The 12,807-nt window shown below is 49.5% G+C and overlaps 1 protein-coding gene across 7 annotated transcripts in view; it reads right to left on the bottom strand.

Moving 5' to 3' along the window:
* LOC140188363 (DENN domain-containing protein 3-like) overlaps window positions 1-12,807 on the bottom strand; it is a 180,098-nt gene that overhangs the window by 49,890 nt on the left and 117,401 nt on the right. For 6 of the 7 annotated variants that reach the window (XM_072244564.1, XM_072244574.1, XM_072244578.1 and 3 more), the window contains 4 exons: window positions 11,629-11,741; window positions 10,204-10,359; window positions 9,040-9,136; window positions 6,497-6,600 (listed from right to left, as the gene is read on the bottom strand). In XM_072244564.1, coding sequence (XP_072100665.1) covers window positions 6,497-6,600; window positions 9,040-9,136; window positions 10,204-10,359; window positions 11,629-11,741 — 470 coding nt within the window. The remainder of the gene's footprint in view (window positions 1-6,496; window positions 6,601-9,039; window positions 9,137-10,203; window positions 10,360-11,628; window positions 11,742-12,807) is intronic. The other variant, XM_072244590.1, reaches the window with a different exon arrangement.

Genomic DNA, 12,807 nt, shown 5'->3' with positions numbered 1-12,807 from the left:
TGGCCACCACAGACTCGTAGAACATCCTCAGCATCGTCCAGCAGATGTTAAAGGACCTCAGTCTCCTCAGGAAATAGAGACGGCTCTGACCCTTCTTGTAGACAGCCTCAGTGTTCTTTGACCAGTCCAGTTTATTGTCAATTCGTATACCCAGGTATTTGTAATCCTCCACCATGTCCACACTGACCCCCTGGATGGAAACAGGGGTCACCGGTACCTTAGCTCTCCTCAGGTCTACCACCAGCTCCTTAGTCTTTTTCACATTAAGCTGCAGATAATTCTGCTCACACCATGTGACAAAGTTTCCTACCGTAGCCCTATACTCAACCTCATCTCCCTCCCTTGTGCGTGTATATGTGCATGTGTGTATGTGTGTGTGTCTGTGTGCGTATGTGTGTGCATGCATGTGTATGTGTGTCTGTGCGTGTCTGCGTGTATGTGTGTGGATGTTTGTGTATGCGTGTGCGTGTCTGTGTGTGTATGTGTGCATGTCTGTGCGTGTCTGTGCGTGTGTGTCTGTTGTGTGTGTATGTGTGTGCGTGTCTGTGTGTGTATGTGTGCATGTCTGTGCGTGTATGTGCGTGTGTCTGTTGTGTGTGTATGTGTGTGCGTGTCTGTGTGTGTATGTGTGCATGTCTGTGCGTGTGTGTCTGTTGTGTGTGTATGTGTGTGCGTGCATGTGTGTGTATGTGTGTCTGTGCGAGTCTGCGTCTGTGTACGTGTATGTGTGTGTGTGTGTGTGTGTGTGTGTGTGTGTGTGTGTCTGTGTGTGTGTCTGTGTGTGTATGTGTTGTGACAAGAATATACATAGATTACGATGTAGCTGTCCTGTGCTGGCACCAGTGGGATTAGCAGTTGGTCTGCCACCCGTCTTCAGGAGAGAGAGATAAGGAAAACAATGGAGCAGCATTTGGAGATGTGTAATGAAGGAACGGGAGAGAGAGCTGTCAAGAGCGGCTCCCCCTTTGAACCCTGGACTGTTTGAAGTGATGGACAGGCGATACCCCAGCAGGGGGATAAAAAGGGACAGGTTCGCTAAGGCAGGACACACATGACACCCGAGGTAACGAGACCCTGGAAGCGGTGCGTCTCTCACAAGTCGGTGGGAAGTACCGGGCCATAGACGCACAGGGTGGAAAGGCACGATCGGCGGGAACCTGGTGTGGGTCCACCCTTGCCTGGGTGCTGGGTTCACCGCAGAGAAACAATCGTGTCCGGAAACGGAGGGGTCACGGTCGGTGACCTCAGATGACATCACAAAGGATTCGCCCGACAGCTGACTGCGAAGGTCTGTGTGGAAGCCTTGAATATTCATTCGTTTTGCTCTCTCTCTCCTTCCCCCACACTGTCCATCGCCACAGCAGCGATTACTGTGAACTGAACTGAACTAAATTGAACTGAACTTGGCGTCACTTTGAAACTGGTCATTTACCCCTAGACAACGATAGAGCTTGATTGATCCTGTTATCTGAATTCTGTGCACATGTGTGTTTATCATTGAACTGTTGCATTCATTATCCTTTTGATTAGAGTACTGTGTTGCTTGTTTCTTTAATAAAACTTTCTTCGTTCTAGGAATCCAGACTCCAACTGAGTGATCCATTTCTGCTGGTTTGGCAACCCAGTTACAGGGTACGTAACAGTGTGTATGTTTGTGTATGCGTGTGCATGTCTGTGTGTGTGTATGTGTGCGTGTCTGTGTGTGCGTGTATGTGTGTGTGTGTCTGTGTATGTGTGTGTCTGTGTGTATGTGTGTGCGTGCATGTGTGTGCGTATGTGTGTCTGTGCATGTTTGCATGTGTGTATGTGTGTGTGTCTGTGTGTATGTGTGTGTCTGTGTGTATGTTTGTGTATGCATGTGCGTGTCTGTGTGTGTGTATGTGTGCGTGCGTGTCTGTGTGTCTGTACGTGTGTGCGTGTGTGTGTATGTGTGTCTTTGTGTATGTGTGTGTGTCTCTGTGTGTATGCGTGTGTGTATGTGTGTGTGCGCATGTTTATGTGTGTGCATGCGTATGTGTGTGCGTGTGTATGTGTGTCTGTGTGTGGGTATGTGTATGTGTGTGTGCATGTCTGTGTGTATGTGCGTGTCTGTGTGTGTGTATATGTGTGTGTGTCTGTGTGTATATGTGTGTGTGCATGCGTGTGTGTATGTGTGCGTATTTGTGTGTGTGTGTGTGCATCTGTGTGTATATGCGTGTGTGTGCGTGTCTGTGTGTATGTGTGTGTGCATTTGAGTGTATATGTGTGTGTGTGCATGCATGTGTGCATGTCTGTGTGTGTGTGCGCGCGCGTCTGTGTACATATGTGTGTGTGTGCACATGCGTGTGTGCGTGTCTGTGTGTGTGTGTGTGTTTATGTGTCTGTGTGTATATGTGTCTGTGTGTATATATGTGTGTGTGAGAGAGAGGATAGGTGTGTGTGCGTATGTGTGTATATGTGTCTGTGTATGAGAGAGAGGATAGGTGGGAGGAACAGGTTTTGTTTTGCTGTGTTGTTGCCTGTCATGTTCCATGTTGTTGTGTCAAACATTGTGGGCATGGTATGTTGGCACTGGAATCTGTGATGACACATGCAGACTGCCCCCAGCACATCCCTGGGTATGTTGGTTGTTGACACAAATGACACATTTGACTGCATGTTTCCATGTGCTGGTGATAAATAGATCTGAACCAAAGATTTAAGGGTTAACAGTTTAACTGGTCACGTGAGTAACTGAGTGACATGCGCTTGTTGGGCTGGAAATGCCTGCTAAGGTACTGTATCTCAAGATAAAAAACAACATAAAGTGTAGGCCATTTGGCCCATCGATTCCATGCTGGTTCTGTCCCTCAGCTCTGGATATCCTTTCCTTTCTGATATATACCCAGAAGTGAATCAGTCTCCACATCTGTCTCCAGGGTACAACCAAACTTTGCAGTATCAACAGCAAACACTGCCTGTCTCAGAATTCTTCCTCCTCAGTCACGTCCACTCTCCACACCAACCTCCCCCCCCCATCATTTCTTGCTCCCTCCTCCATCAGGAGAATCATCTCTGGGACGATCTCAACCCTCCTCTCAGACCCTCCCCCTCCCCACCATACTTACTGCTCCATTCCAAGGGGTAGCTGAACCTGCCTCATCACTGACCTCAGTGTGTCTGACAATGGAAGTCCCTGTGATTTGTTACACACTTTCTCTGCCCATCTAAATGACTTAGACCATGAAACATTGACACACACGGTGCCTATAAAAAGTATTCAGTCCCACCCTGGAAGTTTACATGTTTTACATCATTGAATCACAGTGGTTGAATTTGGCTCTTTTTGACACTGATCAACAGAAAAAGACTCTTTCTTGTCAAAGTGAAAGCAGATCTCTACAAAGTGATCTAAATTAGTCAAAAATATAAAACATGAAATAATTGGTTGCACAAGTATTCGCCCCCCCTTTAATATGACACACCAAATCATCACTGGTGCAGCCAACTGGTTTCAGAAGTCACATAATTAGTTAGATGGAGATCCCCTGTGTGCAGTCAAGGTGTTTCAATTGATTGTAGTAAAAATACATCTGTATCTGGAAGGCCCAACTACTGGTGAGTCAGTATCCTGGCAAAAACTACACCATGAAGACAAAAGAACACTCCAAGCAACTCCTTGAAAAGGTTCTTGTAAAGCACAAGTCAGGAGATGGATACAAGAAAATTTCCAAGTCACTGAATATCCCTTGGAGTATAATTGGAGTCAATCATCAAGAAGTGGAAAGAATGTGGCCCAGCGGTAAATCTGCCTAGAGCAGGCTGTCCTCAAAAACTGAGCGACCGTGCAAGAAGGGGACTAGTGAGGGAGGCCACCAAGAGACCTGTGGCAACTCTGGAGGAGTTACAAACTTCAGTGGCTGAGATGGAAGAGACTGCACATACAACTGTTGTCTGGGTGCTTCACCAGTCACAGCTTTATGGGAGAGTAGCAAAAAGAAAGCCACTGTTGAAATCTTGGCTAGAGTTTGCCAGAAGGCATGTGGGAGGCTCTGAAGTCAGCTAGAAGAAGGTATGGTTTGATAAAACAAAAATTGAACTTTTTGGCCATCAGACTAAATACTATGTTTGGTGTAAGCCAAACACTGCATATCATCAAAAACACTCTATCCCTGTTGTGAAGCATGGTGGTGGCTGCATCATGCTGTGGGGATGCTTCACTGCAGCAGGTCCTCGAAGGCTGGTGAATGTAGAGGGTAAAATGAATGCAGAGAAATACAGGGAAATCCTGGAGGAAAACCTGATGCAGCCTGCAAGAGAACTGTGACTTGGGAGATTTGTTTTCGAGCAAGACAATGACCCCAGGCATAAAGCCAAAGTTACACAGGAATGGCTTAAAAACAAACTTAATGTTCTGGAGTGGCCAAGTCAGAGTCCAGACCTCAACTCAATTGAGAATTTGTGACTGGACTTGAAAAGGGCTGTTCACTCATGATCCCCAAGCAATCTGACGAGTTTCAACAGTTTTTGTGAAGAAGAGTGGGGAAAAATTGTAGTGTCCAGGTGTGCAAAGCTCACGGACTCAAGGTTGTAATTGCTGCCAAAGGTGCATCTCCTAAATACTGACTTGAAAGGGGTGAATACTCATGCAACCAATTATTTTGTGAATTGTATTTATAATTAACTTAGATCACTTTGCAGAGGTCTGTTTTCAATTTGGCATGAAAGTCTTTTTCTGCTGATCAGTGTCAAAAAAGCCAAATTGAATCCACCGTGATTCAATGTTGTAAAACAATAAAACATTAAAACCTCCAGGGATATACATTTTATTGGTACTGTTGGAGCAGAATTCAGCCCTTCCGCCCATCCAGTCTGCTCTGCCATTCCATCATGGCTAGGTTATTATCCCTCTTAACCCCATTCTCCTGCCTTCTCTCTGTAACCTTTAATGCCCAGACTAACCAAGAACCTATCAACCTTCACTTTACAACAGGAATTCTGCAGATGCTGGAAATTCAAGCAACACACATCAAAGTTGCTGGTGAACACAGCAGGCCAGGCAGCATCTCTAGGAAGAGGTACAGTTGATGTTTCAGGCCGAGACCCTTCGTCAGGTCCTGAAACGTCGACTGTACCTCTTCCTAGAGATGCTACCTGGCCTGCTGCGTTCACCAGCAACTTTGATGTGTGTGGCTTGAACCTTCACTTTAAATGTACTCATTGACTTGGCCTGTACAGCCATCTGTGGAAATGAATTCCACAAATTCACCACATTCTGGCTCAGAAAATTCCTAATTTCTGCTCTAAAGGGATGTCCCTCTATTCTGAGACTGTTCCTCTGGTTAGGGACTTCCCTACTATAGGAAACATCCTCTCCACTTCCACTCTATCTAGGCCTTTCAATATTGGATAGGTTTCACTGAGACCTCCTCTCATTTTTCTAAACTCCACTGAGTACAGGCTCAGAGCCATCAAATGCTCCTCATATGTTAATACTTTCATTCCCTACATAATTCTTGTCAATGTCCGCTGGACCCTCTCCAATGGCAACACATCTTTTCTGTGATAAGGGGCCCAAAACTACTCACGGTATTCCAAGTGAGGCCTCACCACTGCTTTGTAAAATCTCAATGTTACTTCCTTGCTTTTATATTCTCGTCCTCTTGAAATGAATGCTAACATTGCATTTGCCTTCTGCACCACTGCCTCAACCTGCAAGTTAACCTTTAGGGAATCCTGCAGGACGATTCCTTGGTCTCTTTGCACCTCTGATTTTTGAATTTTCTCCCCATTTAGAAAAAAGTCTATGCCTTTATTTCTTCTTTTAATAATTTCTCCTCAAATATATCTGAAGGGACATCCTTGTTTTCTGAGGCAGTGTCCTTTGCTCCTAGACTCTCCACACCTTGGGACAGCCTTTCAAAGTCCACTTGACCCAGATCTCTCAGATCTCTGCACCCGAAGCCCTAGATCTCTCCCTTTTCAGGATGGTGCCCTCTGTGTTTATATAGGGACCCTGTGTTGTAGCTGCTGCTCCCATCCCTCCCTCTGCACCGCTGGACATGTCCTGTCTGGGCCAGGTGATGGCTTCGGTTTATTGAGGTAGCTCCTGCCTACCAGTTCCTGTCCTTTCCACCGTCTGCATCCGTTGCCTTTGCGTTCTTACTTCCAGTTCTACGTAAACATAGCATGAATCTGCAACCCCTCTCCGTGCCTGCGAGGACAGGCACTCTTTCCATCTGTCCTTTCTCAGAGAAGGAGATGCCCCCTGCTTGCTGTGACTCTGACCTCTCTCTTCCACTAAGTGACCACATCTGTGCGCAACACTCCAGCTCTGACTGAAGGTGGCTTCCTGGTATGAGGTAATAGCTCAGCAAGCGCTGGGCCAACACTGGCCCTGTGTCCCTGTGTCCCTGTGTCTCTGTGCTGGAGTCTAGAAGCCCACGCTCCCAGCCACACCTCGCTCAGTCCCCAGCCTAAGGCACATGAGCAAGAGTTGATCATACCCACTCCCCTTCCCTCCTCACCAACCGGGTACCTGGCTGCTTGGGATCGTGTCGACAGTTCCCACCGGCTGAAAGTGTCCACCTTCTGGTTTAGCCGGGCCTTCAAGAAGCAGTGGAAGAGGTCAGTCTTCAGAAGCTGCCCAGGGTGAGAGGAGAGATCAGTGACACCAATCAGAAGAGCAGGACTGTTGGGCACACTCCCCGGCAGCAGGTCGCCAGTACATCCATACACACACCCACCCCGTCTGGAGCAAACTAAAGGAAAGTCCATGAAGATCACAGGAACCTGACCCTGGTTCACCCAACCCAACCCTCAACCCCAAACCCAAAACTAACCTCTAACCCCGTCCTAATCGCAGCCCAAACACAATCTGCAAACTACACTCACCCCAAATATTAAACCAAACTGCAGTGACATCAACACCTAACTCCAATCTCAAACCACACTCACTCAACCCTGAACCCCAAACCCAACACTAACCTCTAACCCCTTCCTAATCCCAGTCTAACCACAATCTACAAACTACACTCACCCCAAATATTAAACCAAACTACAGTGACCTCAACACAAAACTCCAATCTCAAACCACACTCACCCAACCCAACACTAACAACACTAAAAGCCAAGATACCCACAAGGCGAGAGAGAACCAGTAAGTTAAACCCAAGCTGTGTGCACAGAAAACAAGTCACTACAAAACTCAGTGACAGGGTGGGATGATACTAAATCTCCAGTAAACACTGTCAATTTAACCCATGCAATCCCAGGCATACAGATGCAAAATTAAGACAGGTGTAAATTTAAAGTAGGGAAGTTGAACCTTCCTTTGAGGTAAAACCTGAATACTAGCCCTCAGAACAACCTACTCCCCAAATGGTCAAGATAAAGCCAAGTAATGAGGTCTAAAATACCCATAACACGCAGAATTACATGCCTCTCATTATTTTGGTCCATGGGATAAACACAAGCCGGTCCCGATCAACCCTGGCTTGGTCGCCTGGGAGAGGGTGTCTGATGATTAAAGACCCGAAACACTCAGTGACCTGAGGTTGTATTACTGATGATGTGTCCCAGTGCACATCTGGTTTGTTAAACCAAGTGGTGTCAAACTATGATAACGACAGGCATAGGCCAGATTAAAGTCCGCCATATCCGCCGTAGCACCTCATACCTCACCACACCAAACTCCACAACCTTGTCCCTCCCAGTCCCACTTATACATTCGCCATTCCTACCCTCAAACCTAATTCTAAAATCCAAGGCGGCAAACACCCCACTAAACTGAGGCACACCCAGATTAATCCTGGCACGCCCCCACAAACCTTCAGTCACTACACTACCCTATCCGCCAAAGCTCCACGTACCTTACCACACTAAACTCCACAACTTTATCTCTCCCAGCCACGCTTGCACATCCACCAGCCCTACCCTCAAACCTCTCCTAAAGTCCCAGGGGGCAAACACCCCCACTAACCCTAGGCACACCCCGATTAACCTGGCCGCACCCCCACAAACCCGATGACTTGTGTAAGGAGCAGCAAGATCCAATAAAGGCAAGTGTTGAACCTGGTTAATGAAGGTGTGGGCCAGATCAAAGTGGCAGGGTTGTGTGACACTGAATCTCGAGTCACTGATTCTCCCACTGTTCGTATGCTCTCAAACTAACCTCTAACCCCATACTAATCCCAGCCCAACACAATCTGCAAACTAAACTCACCCAATCCCGACCCAATCTCAAACCCCAGCCCACACTAAACCCCGACATTCAACCAAACCACTGTGACCTCAACACTGAACTCCAATCCCAAATCACACTCACCCCAAACAGTATCTCTAATCCCCACCACAATCTCAAACCCCAGCCCACACTAAACCCCAACATTCAACCAAACCACTGTGACCCCAACACTGAACTCCAATCCCAAATCACACTCACCACAAACAGTATCTCTAATCCTCACCACAATCTCAAACCCCAGCCCACACTAAACCCCGACATTCAACCAAACCACTGTGACCCCAACACTGAACTCCAATCCCAAATCACACTCACCCCAAACAGTATCTCTAATCCCCACCACCATCCCAAACCCCAGCCCACACTAAACCCCAACATTCAACCAAACCATACTCACCCCAACCAAACCCCACCTCTAATGCCAATCGTTAACACAGTCCATATGACAGTCCAAACCCAAACTGCAAACCACACTCACCCAAACCCCAGTCAATGTTAAACCCCAGCCCACACTAAACCCAAACATTCAACCAAACCACAGTGTCCCTAACCTCTAACCCAATCCCAAGTCACACTCACCCCAATCGAATCACCAGACCCAAACCACAATCACCCCAATCAAATCCCCAAACCACACTCACCCCAAACTGCACTCACCCAATCAAACCCCACCCCTAATGTCAACCCCTAAACCAGTCATAATCCCAGCCCAAACCCAACCACACTCTCCTTAACCCACACTCCACTCTCCTTGGCTCCCGAGGGATAATTCAGACCATGAGGCTTCGCAGGTGACAGAGGCACCTTGGTCCCCTTATGGGGAAGACATTACTCACACTGATATAGAAGGGTTGGGCGGCTGGCTGCCTTGTGTCCAGGAACTCCTTCTTGATAAACACACGATGCTTGAGGTTCAGGTGTTTTGGGACGTCCCTGGGACAAGACAGACAGACATCTTCAATAAACCTTGGTCAGTGGAGCAGAAAGTTGGAGTTGGGTGGCGAGTTGGAATTGAGAGGGAGACAACGGGTGGTGGGGGCAGGGAGACGGGTTGGGGAGTGAAGGCAGGGAGATGGATGGGGGGTGGGGGCAGGGAGATGGGTTGGGGGTGGGGCAGTGAAACGGACGGGGGGGCAGGGAGACAGACATGGGATGGCGGCAGGGAGATGGACGGGGGTGGGGACAGGGAGACGGACGTGGGGTGGGGGCAGAGAGTCGGACCAGGGCATGGGGGCAGGGAGACGGACCGGGGGGTAGGGCAGGGAGACGGATGGGGGGTGGGGCAGGGAGACGGATGTGGGTGGGGGCAGGGAGACAGACGGGGTTGGGGCAGGGAGATGGACTGGGGGGCAGGGAGACGGATGGGGGTGGGGGCAGAGAGACGGACAGGGGGGCAGGGAGGCGGATGGGGGTGGGGGCAGAGAGACGGATGGGGGGCAGGGAGACGGACGGAGGGCAGGGAGACGGGGGAGCAGGGAGACAGACGGGGGGGCAGGGAGATGGTGTAAGAAATTTTCCGATGGATTGGGGGTTTCACAGTGGGACACAAGTACTGCAGTTGTTGATTTGGAAGTGATGGTCTGCACAGGGGTCATTCAGGGGTAAGTTCTCACATTCACACCGAAGGACCTGGTCCTGACTACTGCAGTTCATAAACACTAAACACAGGAGATTCTGCAGACACTAGACATCCAGAGCAACACACACAAAATGCTGGAAGAACTCAGCAGGTCAGGCAGCATTGATGGAGGGGAATAAACAGTTAACGTTTCGAGCTGGGACCCTTCGTCAGGTTGTGGTGAAGGGGCTTGGCTTATTCCCCTTCATGAGGGCTGCTGGCTGGGTATGGAAGTTGCTGATGAAGCAGCTGAGATGAGCTAGCCCTGCCATTCTCTCTGGGACTTGCAGATACCTGGATGAGACTGTGCCTTTCCTCCTGCCCCCACTCATCTCTTCACTCTCCCTCTCCCACTCGCCACCCTCCCAGGACAGGGTCTCACCTCAGCAGGCTCCCGATGAGCTGCAGAAAGATGCGGTGGGTCGCCTGGTTCAGCCGGTGTCGGCGGAGTTGCTCCCTCTCTCGGGCAGACGCCAGGCTGGTGCAGGAAGCCAGGTGTGACAGTGCGAGTTCTGACTTCACCGGGAGCTCTCGGGCACTGCGACACGGACACAGGGCAAAGGTCAGCAGGCAGCAGGGAGGGCAAAGGCCAGCTGAGCCCAATTGTGAAGTGCGGGGATCAGCAGGCAGCAAAACAAACTGAGGTCATGTGTTCGGGCCCAGCACCCTGTTGTGGGGTTAAAGGCCAATCTGTGTGGGAAGGTGGGAGGGAGGAAAGGGGCTTATTTTGCTGCTGTTCTGTGTTGTTTTGCCAAGCACTGTGGACATGCTCTGTTGGTAAGGGAATGTGTGGTGACATGGGCTACCCCCCGCACCCCAAGGTTGTGTTTGTTGTTGGTTGCATTTCACCGTTTGTTTCGATGGACGTGATAAATACATGAATCGGGTTCTGAATCGAGGGTGGAGATGAGTGGCTTAGCAATTCCCCAGTGTGATAGCTCCAGAACCAGCTCCCCATCTCAAACCGGTGAGCTTGTAGGTGCTCTGAACTTCCAGCCCTAACTGTTTTTGAGTCTGGTGGTCCTGGCATGGATGCTACACCCCAAAGACGTGCTGAATCGGTGGGTTAATAGTTCTCTGGGCGATTGAGGGGTTAATAGTTCTCTGAATGATTGAGGGATTAATAGTTCTCAGTGATTGAGGGGTAGGGTCTGGGGGGAGTTGATGGACAGTGACAAGAATAAAGTGATCCACTTAGGTGGTTGAGGGTCTACATGAACTCGATGGGCCGAGGGGCCAGTTCTCTGCTGTCTGACTTTCTGAATACAATAGTGATGGGGAACAACACTGAGGTGCCTCTGGGTCACAGAAAGGCTCCAGAGGTCTGAGCACAGGGAACCAGGTGGAAAGGTGCCAATTCAGGATTCAAGACAGTTTAATGTCATTTCCAGTACACACGTGTAGGGAGAATGAAGTAATTGTTACTCCAGATCCAATCAGCACAAACTATAACACAATAATAAAAAACACAATCAGTATAAATACATTATATGCCCATAAAGTGACACTAGGCACAGGAGTGTCTGTACATAAGGTGACTGACAGAAAATGATAAAGTTGTGGTGGCTGGGGTGTTGTGATGGTGGGTTAGAGGGTGGAGGTATTGATCAGTCTTACTACTTGGGGGAAAGGAACTGTTTTTGAGTCTGGTTGTCCTGGTGTGGATGCTATATAGCCTCCTCCCTGATGGGAGTGGGATCAGTCCATGAGCAGGGTGGGTGGGATCCTTCATGGCGTACTGGCCCGTTTCTGGCACCTATTTGCACATACTGTACGTCTGTGATGGCAGGTAAGCTGGACCTCTTACCTGGTGAGGAACTGGTCTACGACGGCGGTGGGTAGCGGGGGAGTTTCCACCTCCTTGTACTGGGAGGTCAGTATCCTGCCATTGTCAATGTCCACCACAACCAGCTCCTCCACCTACAGCAGGGAGGAGAGAAGAGACAGTGATGCAAGGCGGGAGGAGATGAGGAACAGAGGGCACAGCCTCAGAATAGAAGGACGTCCATTTACAACACAGATCAGGAGGAATTTCTTTAGCCCGAGTGTGGTGAATCTGTGAAATACATTGTCACAGACAACTGGGAAGGCCAAGTCATTGGATATATTTAAAGTAGAGGTTGACAGGTTCCTGATTAGTAATGGTGTCAAAGTTTATAGGGAGAAATCAGGAGAATGGGGCTGAGAGGGATAATAAATCAGCCATGATGGAATGGTGGAGCAGACTCGATGGGCAAAATGACAAAATTCAGCTCCTATGTGTTATGGTCAAACAGCAGCCAGTGTCACACTCTCAGCCCCAGGCACCTCTCCACGTGGAAAGAAAGGATTGGGAATGTCAGGGGGGAAATTCCCAAGACCCGGTGTCCTGGGGAGAAGTAGGCGATGGTGGGAGCAGGGAGGCCATTTTGCCCCTTGACCACAAGAGTTAGTGATCTGCAGCTCAGCTCCCTGTATGGTCACTCTCTCCAAGTGGCCATGGCCGTGAAGACATTAACAGGAAGGGAAACCAGGGTCAAACAACTCGAATTAGGAACAGGAATCAGAATGGAATGGTGGTGAAAGAGAGAGGGGGAGAGGGGGAGGGAGAAGAAAGGGGGAGAGGGAGAGGGGGAGGGTGAGAGGGGAGGGGAAGAGGGGAAGAGGGGAGGGGGAGAGAGGGAGAGGAGGAGGGGGAGGGGGAGGAGGAGGGGAGAGGGGAGGAGGGGGGGAGAGAGGGGAGAGGGGGAGAAGGGGAGATGAGAAGAAGGGGAGAGGGGGAGAGGGGAGGGGAGAGAGGGGAGAGGGGGAGAAGGGGAGGGGGAGAGGGAGAAGGTAGGGGAGAGAGTGAGTAAGAGACATTGAGATAGGGAGGAAAAGAGAGGGTGAGGGAGAGAGAAGAAGAGGGAGTGAGAGAGAGAGAAAGAGAGCAACAGGAAGGGAGAGGGAGAGACAAAGAGGGGCGGGGAGGAGGTGAGAGGGGGTGGAAGAGGGGGAGGGAGGGAGA

Source organism: Mobula birostris, chromosome 2 (assembly GCF_030028105.1).
Source record: "Mobula birostris isolate sMobBir1 chromosome 2, sMobBir1.hap1, whole genome shotgun sequence".
In the NCBI taxonomy this organism is placed as follows: Eukaryota; Metazoa; Chordata; class Chondrichthyes; order Myliobatiformes; family Myliobatidae; genus Mobula; species Mobula birostris.
Note: the sequence above shows the minus strand (reverse complement) of the source record. Positions and strands in the feature narration are given on the sequence as shown.